This window comes from Oryzias latipes, chromosome 17 (assembly GCF_053564925.1).
Source record: "Oryzias latipes strain Hd-rR chromosome 17, Olatipes_Hd-rR_3.1".
NCBI classification, from domain to species: domain Eukaryota; kingdom Metazoa; phylum Chordata; class Actinopteri; order Beloniformes; family Adrianichthyidae; genus Oryzias; species Oryzias latipes.
In genome coordinates, this window is record NC_136253.1 from 26,228,667 (window position 1) to 26,245,126 (window position 16,460).

The 16,460-nt window shown below is 37.9% G+C and overlaps 2 protein-coding genes and 1 long non-coding RNA gene across 3 annotated transcripts; 1 reads left to right on the forward strand and 2 right to left on the reverse strand.

The window, feature by feature from the left end:
- The first annotated feature begins 4,648 nt into the window (after positions 1–4,648).
- On the forward strand, positions 4,649–5,695 carry LOC144986900 (uncharacterized). Its single transcript, XM_078935572.1, has 4 exons — positions 4,649–4,807; positions 4,989–5,097; positions 5,188–5,262; positions 5,395–5,695. The coding sequence occupies exons 1-4, from the start codon at positions 4,732–4,734 to the stop codon at positions 5,447–5,449; spliced, it is 315 nt and encodes a 104-aa protein (XP_078791698.1). The 5' UTR covers positions 4,649–4,731; the 3' UTR covers positions 5,450–5,695.
- Positions 5,696–7,592: 1,897 nt separating this feature from the next.
- On the reverse strand, positions 7,593–9,424 carry LOC101160023 (monocyte chemotactic protein 1B). Its single transcript, XM_004079174.5, has 4 exons — positions 8,895–9,424; positions 8,695–8,809; positions 8,169–8,246; positions 7,593–8,071 (listed from the first exon to the last, which is right to left on the reverse strand). Exons 1-4 carry the CDS (start codon positions 8,968–8,970, stop codon positions 7,936–7,938), a joined length of 405 nt encoding a protein of 134 aa, XP_004079222.1. The 5' UTR covers positions 8,971–9,424; the 3' UTR covers positions 7,593–7,935.
- Positions 9,425–12,717: 3,293 nt separating this feature from the next.
- LOC144986901 (uncharacterized) lies at positions 12,718–15,752 on the reverse strand. The gene is made up of 2 exons (XR_013650772.1): positions 15,657–15,752; positions 12,718–14,433 (listed from the first exon to the last, which is right to left on the reverse strand). It is a non-coding gene; the product is annotated as an uncharacterized LOC144986901 (long non-coding RNA).
- Positions 15,753–16,460: the final 708 nt, after the last annotated feature.

The following is a 16,460-nucleotide window of genomic DNA, read 5'->3' on the forward strand; positions in this document are numbered from 1 at the left end:
CTTTAATACTTTTATTTTTTTTTGTATTATGCTATGAGTATGCCATGTTGCTCATTTGAGTATTTTTTGTGTTTGAATTATGTCAAAAGTTATCTAATGCCTCAACGTTTCTGTGAAAACACCCGAAGAAAGTGTGAAGCTGTGACACGACAGTTGAACTTCTGTCAATCTGCAAAAGGTGTGACAGCATTCATACAGAAAAGAGTTACAGGTGACCAAAGTAGCAAAAAGAACAACATGAGACAAAATGATTAACAATAAAAGTATTAATGTGTACTTATTTTGTGACGATCTGACCAATATTTCCTTTAGGGGTGACATATGACAGAACAGCTGAAACCCTTCAATAAGAAGGGTTCTTGTGTTTCTGGTTGCCCTGTTCACTTCATTATGGAGCCTGTTTGTTGTGAGATAAACTGTAACCTGTGCTGAATGCTCCCCCTTTCTGTCAGCTGCTCCAGCAGATCCACACATCAATAAAGTAATGATGGACTGATGAAATTACCGTCCTTTGGCTTTCATCAAGGGCCTGGTAGCTTTTAGTAGGTTTTTTCTTCCTAATGACTGTTTTTTATGTTGATCCACATCAGAAGATTCTCCACAAAGAGCTGCATTCTGATGTGCGGATTTTTATCAAGATATTCAGATTTAACTTGATTGTATATTGAAGTAAATTATTCTAAAAGCTGGCAGCAACTTGGAGACATTAGAGTAATAATGCTTGAAAACTAAAAGGACTTTACAAAAATTTGCTCTTTTTGACTTTACGTGTTATGTACTTTTGATTGTTCCCTAGACCCTGCATTGGCTCTCAAGGGCAGCTTTTTTTGCTCAATAATTTTCAAAAGCCATGCTCTAACTTAGTTTACAATATAATCTTAGTGTTTTAAAATCCTTTAAAATTGTAACCTGAATGAGGGAATTAGTCTACCATTTCATTACAAATTTTTGAGGGAAATTATTCTTTCATTACTGAGAAAACTATATTTAGTTGTGTTGAAAATCGGATGCAAAGCTAAAATGAAAAAGGATTTTCAATTCATAAAACGGAGCTTTTCTGAAGATGACTGGACTTTTCCAGCTTCCTTCCTCCTTGTCACGAATCAGTTCTGCTTTTTAGAACAGTTTGCTTTTCCCTTAAAACCTCTAAATCCTGCCTACTAAGACAGACAGGATGCTTTTACGTCAACTGATGTGAAAGCACTTCCCTTTTCTAAAGGTTACTTTCATTATTCATTTAGCATTCTTACCTTTTTTAAGTTTTATGTATAGTACCATTATATTCATTTGTGTATTCATATATATATATATTACTCCAAAAATATCTGGCAGTTTCCTGATTGTGTGCAACACCATCAGTAAAAATCCTCCAAAAACCTCAATCCATTCATAAAAAAGGATCTATTGGCATCTTGGTCAAGGCTAGGCTAAAAAAAGGGGAGGGGGAGTAGAGGGGAGTTTTTTCAGTAGTCTGTGGGTACAGTCGACGATAGATTGTAGTGCAGGCGGGATCTGGAGGTCCCTTGAAAGTATTCGTGTGGTTGAAATGGGATCAGATCATCCCTTGAAGTGTGTGTGGTGCAGGTCGGGTAAGATCGAAGACGGATTAAAATGCTGGCAGGATCTGGAGCAGCCTATTAGCAACTAATTGTTATTGTTATTAAGTTTAATTCAAACATGTTGTGAAGAAACTGGATTCTCTAGAAAGGACTGTATTATATTAGTTCGTACCCCGTCAGTTTCTTGCACACAGAAATAAATGAATAATGACTCAGAGACAAAACTTATCTTTTGTGGAGGTTTTACTTCGTTCAAACACGAAGGGGACAGACAGATGAACATGGTGCATTCAAAGTCCGAACCTACGAGCTCAGAGATGAAAAACCCTGCATTTGCATATTCAGAAGATCGTCCGATAGACCCTGTGTGAAAATCACGCCCACAAAGAGACTGGAGAGAAACTCCAAGGCTAAAGTGAAAATAATTCTGAGGCCTGCTCAGCAGATCACACATGCACAGAAAAATTGGAGTATGAGAAGAAACTGTGAGGAAAATAGCTTGGCTGTGCTTTCTTCAAATATAATATAATTTTGAGATGACAATACATGCTCAGTGAATTAAGTTTAAACCAATAGTGTAATAAAAGTTAAAGGCAGTTTCTAACTAGTCTTCACACCAATTTCTTCACACATGTTAATAGGATTTTAAATATTCTGTGATTACTAGCTAGACTGGTAATAAGCCTGTCCAAAGAGGAATGTTTTAAGCCTAACTTTGAATGTAGAAACTGTGTCGGCCTCTCTTACATAAATTGGGAGCTTATTCCATAAAACAGTGGCTTGGTGGCTAAAGGCTCTCCCTCCAAATGTACTTTTACTAATTCTTGGAACCACATGCAGTCCTCCATTTTGTGAGCAACGTTTGGCTGAGGAGGCACTATGAATGAGTTTATGTTTAATGTAGTCTATTCAAAATTGATGGTAGCTTTAGACTTTGCTCTAGTTCCACATCTTCTGGCGGGACCACCAATCTTTCTATGTTTTTTTTGGAGGATGATCATGGTATTTGTTTGTGTGTTCGACCTCAGATCAGACCAAATGCCCTGCTGGATTTAAGTATATTACGGAGGAATTAAGCGGAGGAAAAAGAAAATAACCAGCATTTCATCAGTAGCTGCTACCGAAGAGTCCAGCGGCGAATCCCCATCCACCGGGGAGACAGGGACATGTGGTGTACGAAAAACTGCCTGGCCATTGTCAATTTCAGCTGAAAATAATCATATAGTTGGCATATTTAACTGATTCATTAGTGTTTGCCTTAAATTTCATCAGCTTTTGGTAGTCTGTCCATTTTCCCCATTCCTTCAGACATCTGTTTTTTTTTGTTTTTTTAGAAATTCATTGGTTTTGTTGTGAGGTTACACAATTCATTGAGAGGAAAACATGTCCTCTTTTTTATTTATTTTTTACAACAAATCTTAAGTTTAAAAAACTAGAGACCGTTCTGAAATAAAATGACATTCTATTTTATTTATTGATTCAAATCAGGATGTATAACAGTATCAATAAAAAAAAAGTTATTCTTAAAATAAAACTGTTGAGGCTTGCAAAACGGACTGGAAGGAATGACCAAATATGGTCAGACAATGTTTCAAACAGGAGGTCTGCGGTGGGAAGCTCAGTAATCCCCTTCCTTCCCTTTTCAATGAAAACTCTTCATCATGATTGTCCGGACAAGAAAACGAATGTGACTGTCACATGACACTTCCTGCAAATAACTGCTGAGACCAGCAGGAATGATATTCAAAGTTAGTTATATGGGTAACGTCATAGAGAAACAGTTTCTGTGATAAATCTATCTATATATCGACTTTTATCTGTTCTCCAGCTTTAATTACTTTGTTTGGAAAAATTCAGATGGATTATATTTGTATTATCATATTGTATTGGATTATATTCATTCAAGTTAAAAATAAATCATGTAAAGTTCATTTGTCTCTGCTTCAATCCGATCCTTAACGTGCTTTCTAATGCAGGAAAAAAAGGTTCAGAAGAACAAAATGAAATGTTTTTGTAAAAATTGTTAAAAGGAGAAGTGAATTAATGCAAAAGCAGCTTTAGAATAGAAAAGGAAACTAGGCCCTTCCTGCGTCAGCTGAAGGCAAAGGGCAGCCAAAGTAATAGAAAAGTGGGACCACATCTATAAATGTCAGTCTACATTTTTGATGCATCCAAGTGTGTGTTAAAACATTGTCAAGAAGTCTATTCCAGAGAGAATTCACCCATTAAAATGTCTAAGTAAAGCTCAGCGAGATGACAAAACCCAATAACTAAGTTGATGTGCTCATACCAGTGAATAAAACAAAAAACTAAACTAATATTTATTCTATAAAAGGTTTCTGTCAGGTTTCTCTTTATCAAAGGTGGAACCTAAATGTTTACAGCAGCCAAACTGAGGGTTCTGTGAAAATTTAAAGCAAAGTAAAAACTTGTATTTAAATGCTCGTCATCAACATCAGCACGTGCACTTGAATGTGTACCAATTATCATACATGGTGGTGGAAGGATTATGATTTGTGTTTTGGTTTACAATCTTAAGACCAATAAGAAGAAAAAACCTTTTGTGTGTTTTGGCATTACAAGAGCTCTGACTTCTTTCTAGCTGATAAACTTTGACAGAACCTCTAAAGAAGTGCAAAAATTGAGCTTTATTACATTAGTGAAACTTTTTTTTTTTTTTTACTTTAGCTATTTATACTTAAGTTGTCATTTTAACATTTTTATGTTCTCAAACTACATCACTGTTTTGAATTCATTTTGAAATGTATAGGATTCTTTTTATTTGAAGTTGACCAAAAGAGATGTAATTTGGGGTGATTTGGTTAGAGGAGCCAGCCACTGTAGAGCAAGGGCAGGGTAGAGTCAGGGCAAGATCTACGTATGTCCTGATACGTAAAACTGAAAGGGATGACATTCAATTTACACAGTAAATCCACTTTACTCATGTTGCCAACAAATTGTAGCTGTTGCAACAAACTTCCAAGAAAAAAAAGGGAATGAGTGTCTGCTGTGCCGTACTTCGCTTAATGCAGAAAAAAGATGATTCAGCGCATTTCCTCTTTTCATGCAATAAAAGCTGGAGGGTTTGTTCTGAGGAGATCATTAGTCCTCATCTGTCAGAGTAGCTAATCAGAACTTGCAGAAAACCTCCAGATCCTCTGACATAAGAAACATGCAGCTAGCTATGAGAAAACTGGCATGTCTGGCTCTTTTTGCCGGGGTTTTACTGGTGCTCTCATCAGCCACAGGTACGTTTTCCTCTCTTTCTTAATCTGCAGCATCTGACACAGGCATGAAGATAATTAACAACTAGATGGGATTACTATGATTACAACTAGATTATCTGAATTAAAATATTTATATTTTGAAGAAAGTGTAAAGATCTGCTTTAATTATATTTTTGTGTGCTTATTCCAAAAAAAACAACAGAAATGAAAGTTAAGAGTTGCTGCACAAAGTTGAGCATTGCAAACATCTCTGCGCCCATCATCGGCTACAGGATCCAAAAGAAGAACCTGCCCTGCATTCGCGCTGTTGTGTAAGAAATATCTCCATAAATTATCAAATATTAATTTCAGTTAAGCAGAAATCTTTAAGAAATATGAATGAATCTACTTTTTCCACCCAGGTTTGAGACCACAGAGGGAGAGATCTGCAGCCACTGGAAGCAGGATTGGGTGTATGAAAAAATCATGGAACTTGAGTGAGTAAATATTGTTTTTAGCACTGACCATTTTTATTCCTGGAATTATAATGTGCCATGGCATCAAGTTTAGATTGTTTTTCCTTTTTGCCAAAATACCAATTTTCTCTTTTCTCTTCTCTTGTTAAACAGGAAGATCCGCAAAGAAAAAATGACTGACTCCAAGACAAAACCATCCACCCCATAGACTGCCAACGCATCCTGCAAAACTTCAAAAGTCCTAAATTAATTTAGAATACCCTCTGTTATTAATATTTAATATTTATTTCAAGTGGTATTTATTTGTTTTTTTTATGAAACAATTCCGTTTCAGATTTATCTATGTTGTAATTTATTTTGAAACTCATGTGACGGGATGTTAACACTTCTACCTGACTTGCTGTTGTAAAATGTTAGTGTCATCCAAAATATGAAATAAATAGACTACAGCTAATATTTGAAAGCAGCTTGTTATTTTTTAACACATTCATAAAGTGTTTAATATTATACCACAGCTAAGTATTTATTCTGAGATTTATTTGTGTTTTGAAGCTGGTAAAAGGAAAATTTTTCCTTCAGTATTGTTTGAGCATTTACTGCTGTGTTCAGAGTAATTACTGTTCCGCATCGCCACACTCAACTTCAGCTGGAGGTCAGCCATCCTGACATTTCTGCCTCAGTCGTCATGTTGGCCCTTGCAGAGAATTTCAACATCATTAAAGGAAACCGCTCAGTTTCGTCTTTGGAGAAAGATTTTTACAGACAAGGCCAAACGGGCTCAGACAGTAAAGATGGAGAGATGAGGACTGAGCTGCTTTTTGGACAGCTGTAATTTTGTCTCTTCTCCTGCAGAGGGCAGTGTCAATGCAACTAAAGGTTTTTGTAAGAAGCCACAAGAAGAGGTTGTTTCAGTTTCAGTTTATTTCAAACACAAATGAAAAATCAACACAGTGGTTTAGAAAAGACATAAAACAATATTGTGTGCTTAAAAAGGAGTGGGTTGAAGAGAAATCTTGTCTTACCCCTTTTTACAAAACCTGATGATGTGCGTATTCAATATGCGTATTGGTATTGACAGATGGGTACAAAACATTCACGGTACAATTCTGCATGGCAACTGTGCAAAAGTGAAATTCTGTGTTTAATTAATCGCTTCTGGTCTTATACAGTACTATTAGTGACTTCTGTAGGTTTTTTTGAATACATGTAAACTTTTGGTTTGTTTTAAACCTTCATCCAATCCATTCCATAAATCCACACCACAATTTGATAAACACATTTTCTTTTTTGTTGTGTGAATGCACTGCTTTCTGAAATTCAGTTGTTTTCTTAGATTGTAACTCCCGTCTCTGTCTTTGAACAGTTGCTGCAAGTTTTTTGGAAGTAAGTTGTATCTGGCTTTATAAATGATGAGAGGCGTTTTCAGTTTCACTAGATCCCATAGTTTCAATAAACCCGACTTTAAAATTATATTTGTATGTGTCCCATAATCCACTCCATGAACAATCCGAACAGCTTTTTATTGTAAGATATATAAACACTGTAGGTTTGTTTTATAAGTATTTCCCCAAACTTCTACCCTGTACTGTAAATATGGTAGTATTATGAATGAATATATTAGTAAACGTGCATTGTGAGTGAGAGTATGGCGCGTTTTTACTTCAGCTGGTACTTCTTATTGTCGGAGTATTTGGTTACCGGACAATAAATACTTTATATTATGCAAATAAGCCATTAGTCTTATTTTACATCTGTTTTAAGATACTTTTGTTTTTTTTTCTGTTGCAAATCAATGTATTCATATTGGAATCAGAATTACAATAATATAAAATCATATTTCAACAACAAACCCTAAAGATTTTAGTCATTTTTTTGTGGAAAAACAGCACAAATCCTAAATTAATGAATGCCAATTTTGTCAATTTACACCATATGAGAAAGTTTTTGTAAGTACATTCTGCCATCTAGTGAAGATTTCAGGAGGAGCATCACATCTCGCCTGACTGGAGCTGCACTTATCAAGTGCAAGAGCTGTCTTTATCTGAACTAAAACAAAACTGCATCTCGGTAAAGCACAGCACGCATCTGGCAGAGGCCAGAGCAATTTAATGAAATGCAGACACCTTTATCAGATTTTCCCTTTGAAATAAACACCATCTGGTGCTGCCGTTTACCCATTAGACTTAAGGTGAGGGTCATCTATCATCTATTGATTGTAAATGTGTGTTTGACGATTAATGAATTGGTCTGTTTTCTTTGTTATATTTCAGTAGATGCTATTGTTGAGTAAAACAAATGTAAAATGTTTACTATATTGCAAATTTATATCATAAAATAAAAACAGACAACAGTTTAAGGTTGCTTTAAAATACATGTATTTGTTATTATCACATTTTAATAGTAACACTTGAGTAAGCAAATCAACAAAAAGAAATGGTGGAGCAAATAATGTAAACAAAGAAAAACATTTTAAAAGAGCTTTTTTTATATAAGAAAATAATTTAATCTTTGATTTGCTGATAAAATGGTGATTAACCCCCAAAATAAAATAAAATCCTAAAAGCAAAAAGAGGATAAGGATTTTTGTAGGAGACTGAAATCTATCATCAGAATGATTAGACGGAAAAAAGTTTGCTTTATTTCCAACGACTTTTCACTTGATTGTTTCTGTAACAACTTTCAATTGTTGCTCTTTTACACACTTTCAGTTTTGTTGTGGAAGGTCTCTGGTATGACTTCCAAGGTCTTTGACAGTTCAGGGTTTTTGGGTTTCTCCATCACTGCCTTCTCTGGTCCAGGGAGGATTTTGGACATTCTCTTCAGTTTTGTGCTGAAAAAAACACACGATTAAATAAATAAAAAGTCATTTTTATTTAGAACACCTGAAAAACAAAGTCTTATATTTGAAACTTGTTGGCATGTCATACCTCAGCAATTCAAGAGAATGTTTCACCCACGTCTCCTTTGCATTTGCACAGAACTGCCTGTTATTAATGGTGTAGAAACTGTCACAGAGAAACATATGAAAGAGACACATTAGACTGAAAAAAACACAGAACAGAGTCAGTGAAATCAAAGGAATGTTGGTTCATTTGATGGCAAAGACTTTTTAAAAAATTACTTATTTGAAGTTTGTGATTTTTTTCCCCCATCATTGTGAGAGAAAACTCTACAAAACATTTTTTACAAAAATATATTTTTTGTGTGTCTTATTATATTATTTGTATTACTAAACAATTTCAATCTTTATTCAAATGAATAAAGAAAGAAAAAAATTGCCTTTTTGGAAGTATGAAATCATCTGGTGCATCACCAAATTCAATCTTTTTTTAATTATATTTTTGTTTGCTTATAAAATGAAATCCTAATTCATAATTAAAAAAATACATATTTTACATTTCTTTCTCAAAGACTCAGATGAATGCAGGCTAAAGTGGAGGGAAAGAGTCTTACATGATGGCCTCAATGTGACAATAGTTGGAAGTTTGTTCTCTGTAGCCCCTAATGCGTTGGAAGGGCAGCTGCATCTTATTGTATGCTGTACAGCAGGATAAGTTTGAACGGGCACCTACAAAAACAAAACGAATTATTTAATCAATGATTTCAGATGAATGCACAATAGACAATTAAATACATGAGAAGTAAGAACTTACTGTCAGCTGGAGCTGGACAGAGCATGCCCAGTAGGAAGCAGAGAAGGGATGCCGCAGCAATACCTCTGATAGCCATGTTGAAGTTGTTGAGTCAGATGAGTTCAGGAGCCTAGAAATCTCAGCATGTTTATATATCTTTTGCCACACCTTTTTTCTAATGCTGTGGCTACCGAATTGAGAACAGGAAACCTAAAGCTATACGAAAGCAAAATATGCTAATTTTTTTTTACGTTGACTGTACATGATTCATTGACGTGGGCTTATTGGAGAGTACCACACAACCTTTGCCCTTTTCCCTACATTTACCCCTTTCTGCGTTTCCCAATTCTTTTAATGAGACGCAAACTCTTCTCATCATCTGAGCTTAACTCCTATTACTCTATTAAATGATTTTAAAGCAAAATCTACAGCTTCCGGTCCAGAAGACTCACCTTTATCTTGTGATGACATAACATTGCAGTTATATAAAATGAACTCTTGCTTAAAACAGTAGTAGTCGGTTCATAACCTTGATCAGAATCTTGATACTGCTTAGTGGTGAAACCCAATGGACTGTAACATGCTTTTGAAAATCCCCATCTCACTAGGCTGACCTATTTTGAAAAGGTGAAGGCGCCGCATCCCGCTCAGCCGACCTAGATTGCATCAAACCGATAGCATCTTTAAGTTGTACATATATTTCCAGTTTCCTGCACTTATCAAGTGCAAACACATGACAGTGCTGCTTGCAGCAGTGAAGCTTATGGAGTCTGTAAAGTGACAAAATCCTCCTCTGGGTTCACAAATGTTTCTTCCCATTTACCTGAGCAAGGTAACTTGTGGAGCCCGATGATAAAAGATCAGGGAGCGATAAAGAAGGTTGGGAGTCTTGTGATGTTTAGAGGAAACAAGACTTCCAGAGGAGCTTTAAGCTCCTATTTCTTTAGAATAACGAAGAATGGATCTGAAATCCGACCCTCCCCAGTGCCGCCCCTAAAAGCTCCTCTGTCCTCCCACGTCAGGCTTACGCTTCTCAGTTTAATGCATCATCCAAACATACGCCACATTAAATGGCTGCAGTTTCGTTTCCATTTTTTTTCCCTCTGACCCCAGAGGAGGACATAGTTAGCACACATATTACGTAACCCACAGGGGACAGGGGAATATCAAGCTTCTTTACAGAACAAACCCATGATGTTTGTCTTAGAGGAAAAGAAAAATAAGGGAGTTTCCTAAACGCTCCGGTGTGAATTCTAACCCAGACAGTTAAGGGCACAAGAGCAGGTATGGGTTTTAATTAATATTGTATCTCCCTTTTTCAGCGTGTGTGCTCATGCCCAGGTTTTTGTAGTTGTTACTGATAAGGGGAAAGCTAATGAGATAAAGCTGATGCTTGTCTTGTTTGACAGCCTAATCCTTGTTAATCCTCTATGAAACACAGCTTCTTAACACCCTGCCTTTCACTGTGAAAGACATTCACACAGTTTTTAAACTTTAAATGTCCCTTCCAAATTGATTACCATTAAAATAAATACAGGCTTCACATTTTTTTAACGAGTTACTTTGTTTACTTCAAACGTCTCCCCTTTAAAAACACATTTTATTGTACTATATCAGTTAGTGAAACTACATTTTTTAAATTTAGAAATATGAAGAATTATTTGGGAAACAGAAAAAGTATCATCTAAAAACAAAGTTCTAAAGCACAGTTGACTTTTGACATTTATTTTCTTTATATCCAGCTGCAAATGGAAGCCACCAGTGCTCAACAGATTTTTCTTTTTTGTAATTTATTTATTGTTAGGTTTAGTAAAACTGTGTTAAATTCTACAAAGATAGTTATTAACAAATGGAATGAAAAAATAAAGCCCCTTGTAAAAAAGATTGATCAGTGTAAAATGTACACGCATACACATTAGTCAACTTAAAAATACCAAAAAAATTGTTTTCAATGTTTACATCAAATACTCATATGGTCACTCTTTCTATACTCTTCTTATTTGTTATAATGTCATAAAATGCTGGTGCTTGATAAATCTTATACAGATGATGATATTGGTAATATCAATATATTGTGTGTATTTTTTTTGTTTGTTTTTTTACATTTTGGTATTTTATGTTGTCAAAGTTGACTCAGTATAAGGAAGTGGGCTTAAATAAGATACATGCCCATCTCCCTTTCAAACAGCTTATTGTTCTTAAGTTCTGAGACTTTGTGAATGGCTGTCTTTATTTATCAGTGAGTGTATACATTTAATGACTGTTGTTTTTATTATATGTTTGTTATAGAGGAACTAAACCACTTACTAAAAGAAAACAACTAAACCAATACAAAAAAGTAATCTCTATTTGCAGTCCATTATATATTTATACAATATTTTCACAGTGCATACATTCTTGCATATTACACCAGTCCTACACAAGGTCAGATCTCGATTGTCTAATGTATTGTAGCCATCCTTCCCAAATAGAATCGGATTTATCAAATTCCAACCGGAGTGAAGATGTCCGTCTCTCCATATTATAGCTGTTGAGCATCACTTCAACCAATTCTTCCACTTTAGGCACTTTGTCATCTTCTGGTAATCCCCATTTTTTAGGCCAGCATCATAAATCTCAGGATTTTATAGTCATCAACTGTTTTTTTATCTTCATTTTTATTTAGAGGGCTGTGCGGTGGTGCTCTTGTTTCACACGCACCAAGAAGGCCCTGGTTCAAATCCCAGCTGGGACCTTTCTGTGTGGATGTCAGGGTTCTGACTTTTTCCTTAATAAAGAGAAGGACCACACAGGAGATGAGAACTTTTGCTAGACTTCTGCAGAAGGAGAATCGGTCTGTGACAGCGCGAACTGTCACAGAGGAGTTCTGCCTTCTCAGTCTATCCAGTCTGGTTTTATTGGTGGCTGGGGTTGATAACATAAAAGTAGGTCATTCAATCAAGCAGTACAGGAACATCATATTCTTGTATAATCAGAACTTTTCAGGTCATTGTTTTCTTACTGAAAGATAGGACTTAGACAATCATATGGTGATAATAGCGTGTAAGCAAATGATAATTACATAACCCTAACAGTGGAGTTTGCATGTTCTCCTGGTGCATGTGCGGGTTTTCTCTGGGGACTCCAGCTTCACTCCAAGAACATGCATCATAGGTTAATTAGTTTCTCTAAACTGCGCCTAGGTGTGCATGTGAGTGAGTGGCCCTGTCACAGGCTGGTGACCTGTTGGAGGTGTGCCCTGTTATTGCCCAATAGCAGCTGGGTTGGATCCTGCAGAACCATGATCCTGAAAGGGATTTAGGAGGTTTAATAAATAAACGAATGAATTAATGGAAATCTTTGTAGATTAACCATCTCAATCCTTCCCAGGTGAATGGTGAGGGGGGAGCTTCATCTACACTTTTTTTTTTATCTCCGTCCAATACTGATATATCAGGAAACATCCCCAGAATATGTGCAACTGATGCTCCACAAAGTCTCCAAAAATTTGTAAAGTCGTATTTTTTGGCGTAGGGGATCACAAAATATCTTATATACACTTCCACCATGCTGAAGAGATTTTATGGTTACAGTTGGAATTATATTTTAAATTCCTTGCATAAATCAGGTTTTCATTTGTAAAAAGCCTTTTTGGCTTTTAGGCTAAACCTGAATATGAACAACTAATTTAAAGACTCACTTTGATGAAAATCATGTTTTTGGTGTTTTTAACATGTTTTGTAGCATTTTTCTCGTAACGAAGGACATATGTTTAAAATAATCTAAAAATTGAATTTCTGAGTATTTCTTACATCCCCAATCTCTTTTGAGGTTGGGGATGTGAGGGGGTCCATGTAAGCTAGCGGGAGAGCACATCAACAGATGGATGATGGACATTGGTAGAAGCATACTCGGCACCTACTGTACAACCAACAACTTTGAGGCGAATTTCTAATGAGCTCCTGCTGCTGTGGAGAAACTATGTCCTGAAAAACGACACAGGTTTTTTGATTTTGGTTAAAAACGGTATAATCGTGATTAAAAGCCGACTGGGACTGCTTTGCAATAGATCAAAAGATGATCAGAGTGGCAATTTAAATTCAGGATGTTAAAAGGAGAAGAGGAGGAAGATTTATGGTGAGAGTTAAGAAAAGTTGAAGGAGAAAAGAGGGGGGTCAAAGTGGGGAAGGGGTGGGAAAAACAAAAAGAGAAAGGAAATATAAAAGATCAAAAATAGACAAGAAAGTTTCTTAATACATAATGTTGTCAATTTTAGAAATAAATGTTGAATTAAAAAAAAAACACATCTATTTAGCCACAAACCAACAGACATTTGTCTCAACAAACTAACATGCACATATACAGTATATAGCTTTGAGGATCCACACATGCAACTGTACTCAGCACATATGTGCAAACGCCCACGCACATACCAACACAAACACATACCTCAGACACCAGATAAACCTGCATGCATGCAAACATCTGTGTTTGTGCAGAGATGAGCAGCCAGATGTGTTCAGCTTAGTGTGTGTTTCCTGAGCATGGAAGAACAAGGAAGCAGCTCAGCTAGCCAGGGACTCCCCCAGACCCCCCGTGGAGAAAGAGCCCGAGGACAACGGCGATGTTTGGCTCTGTAGCAGCTCCTTTTCATCCTCTCCTGTGAATTCTTAATCAAATAAAATTATGAGAGGGACCAACACTGCCCGATGCTGCAGGTTGCACATTCCCCATGACACGTTTGCTTACTATCACTAAAGCTGCACAGAACCGTGAGACCAACCCAAAATAGTAGCACTAAAGGCGGAAAAACCCATGTGAAGCCAAAAAACAAAAGCTAGAAAAAGCTTGGCAGAACCACGGGGGATCGCTCAGGTCTTTGAAGGTTCAACTCAATGAGTAACACTTTTCATTACACATCATTTCATGCTTTTAAAGTAGCTGAAGAAAAAGCTGATTAGTGCAACTTTTTCATTACTATGACTTATTCTTGTCTGTTGAAGAAATCTAATATCTTCCTCACAGTACAAAATGTACGTTCTTTTAATTTAAAAGCTGTTTGTTTCTGGGGGGTTGCAAATCAGATGGAACCAAAGAAAAGATTTGGGGATGGGGGGGTCAAAGAAGGGGTGAGGGTAAAAACACAGAGAGGGTCACCATTGAGTTGTCCGCCCACACGAAGCCCCCTCTGCTTACCTGCGTGGGCGTGGGCTGAAAGAAAGGCGCAGATGCAAAAACATCCACTCAAATGGGTGTGCATCTTTTTAACCCTGAATCTTAAATGTAGCCAAATGGAGTGGAATAAAAGCATTTCTTAATTAGACTGAAACGTCCTCAAACCTACAGAAATGTAAATGTCCTTTAAAGCGTGCCAGAGCAAAGAAGACCAAAAAAAGAAGAGGTGACATTGGCATTTAAGAAAAAAAGCCTTATTTATCATAATCAGCATTGTTCTACTCTTAAACGGTAACTCTGTAGACTCTTTGACATACAAATATGTGAGCCCACTAGATTCTGTCCTTACTTTTTCCTCCTACATGCCATCTGCCCCGTGTGTCCAGACCGTGGGTGACTGGAGTGTCTGTGGGGGGGAAGAGGAATTATTGTGGTAAATAAGCGGTGATGTAACAGCTTGAACCACTTTTGTTGCCCAACATCCACAGTCTGCAGACGATGAGAAGACAAGGACTTCAAAAAATCTGACAAAGAGCCTAGAGGTGTTTTAGTCAGGCAGAGCTAACTCATGGCCAGGGGAACTCTGGAGGATACAGTGAGCCAGAAGAGGTGAGGAGTACAGAGGTGGAAGGGAGCGATAGAGTGGGAGAAAGAGGAGTATTTTTAGGGTGGTTTGTTATCAGTGGAGACGAGGGCGCAGAATACCAGCCGGGCCACATCGCCAAGGGGGGAAACAGCACCGAGCTCTCCGCAGAGACATGAGATAAGGAGGAATTGAACAGTGAACATACACTTGTAGGTCCACAAAGGCACAGATGCACACTCGGAAACAAAACCACATCCACAGGAAGAGACACTGCAGCTCACGTATCTTTTCGCAAACACTTTAAACCCCTCGTCTGTGTAGACATATCACATCGGAGTGGAGTTTTAAGCTCCAAAGGCGGCCCGGGTGTCTCCTCTGGTGACAAAACCAACAATATCGCAGCAGAATCTGCGCTATTTTATCTCTTCTTCATTGTGATAGTTCTAAGATGTAAATGCCAACCGAACAGATGGATGCAGAGAACATCTCATCACTCTGACACCATGTTTATGCAACCACATGCAAACACTCCACACAAACACACTCTGCGAGCACACACACACGTTTAGGCTCCAAACCAAGGCGGTAATGGAGACTCACTCCGTCTTCAAAGTGCAAACAATGACGCACTAATGGTTTGATGTTTTTGAGGCTACCTTCCTCCCTTCATTTGTTGAGATGTACATAAACAGGCCTGCACATCCTCCTGCCTTCACACATGCACTGAGTAATCAGCAGACAAGCAGCTGCTGTGGAAGAAGCAAAACGCCTCTGACATGCTAATGACGCTTTGTCGACCCGAGGAGTTCAACTGCACGCACTCACACTGTGCAGATTTAGAAACTCTGACTATTATCTGTCACTTATCCAAGACAATACCAGTCTAGTTGTGTGAATATTAAATGGGTTTCGCTCCCTGGGTGATATTAGCGCTCTGTAGGGCTGCAAACCAAATAAAACCCTTGTTCGCTCCAAGAATATCTAAGACAGTTTTTGATGGAAGATCCTTTTCTTTCAGCACCCCACCCCAAACACCCACCTACCCAATCAGATCCTCACTGGCAACGTGCTGCTCCTCGTCTCTCTTGCCTGCTTCTTTTGTTCATCACTCTCGGCCGCCTACACACCTACCGTCCCCCGGGCTTTTCTCTTTACGCTCTTACCACACATGCACAGATTTACATTTACACTTTGTTTGTACTTCACTTTATTCCTTCCAATCCTTTTTTTGCCATCTTTGATTAGATCTGTAAGTGTCTAAAAGCACATCTACGTTTACAGTGAGAAACAAACATTCAGCGCCTATATTTAGTGTTCTCCAATGCAGATGTGTGGGCAGCAGCCATCTGGGGCCCCAAACAGGACAAAACGTCAGAAGATGTGTGCTTGTGTTGCAGAGGGCTAAGGGCCAAACCAAAGGGTTCGAGGCTGGGATGTCATTGTGGAACCCCCCCCCCACACACACACACCAGAGGGCTGGGAATCTCAGGGGAGAGTGGGAAAAACATTCCGGCTATCATCAATCAAAACTTTGGTGACACAAATGACCAGAAACAACGGAGCGTTCTCCACTATGTCACCGCCATGTCCCACCCACCTGTGCCACCGCACCATAGGCCCTCGCCGGACTGCACCCTCTACGATTGGCCGGCTGGTCCCTGAGTGAAATCGAGTTCCTCTCCTGTCTAATTGGGTCTTTGTAATTGCGCGGTCTATCGTGCTGCAGAGGAAGAAAAGGACGTGAAAAACGGTATTATGGCGGAGAGTGGCAGGTCGAAGCGGGGAGTTCGGTGGCCGCCATCTCAAAGTGCCAGATGCTCTTCCTTGGTCAATTGTGAGGCCTTACA

Coding starts and splice junctions, on each gene's coding strand:
- LOC101160023 (XM_004079174.5), bottom strand. CDS start 8,970: ATGGCTATCAGAGGTATTGCTGCGGCATCCCTTCTCTGCTTCCTACTG. Junction 8,810..8,894: donor CTGTCCAGCTCCAGCTGACA/GTAAGTTCTTAC, acceptor TTGTTTTTGTAG/GTGCCCGTTCAAACTTATCC. Junction 8,072..8,168: donor CATTCTCTTGAATTGCTGAG/GTATGACATGCC, acceptor TGTTTTTTTCAG/CACAAAACTGAAGAGAATGT.
- LOC144986900 (XM_078935572.1), top strand. CDS start 4,732: ATGCAGCTAGCTATGAGAAAACTGGCATGTCTGGCTCTTTTTGCCGGG. Junction 5,098..5,187: donor CCCTGCATTCGCGCTGTTGT/GTAAGAAATATC, acceptor TTTTCCACCCAG/GTTTGAGACCACAGAGGGAG. Junction 5,263..5,394: donor GAAAAAATCATGGAACTTGA/GTGAGTAAATAT, acceptor CTTGTTAAACAG/GAAGATCCGCAAAGAAAAAA.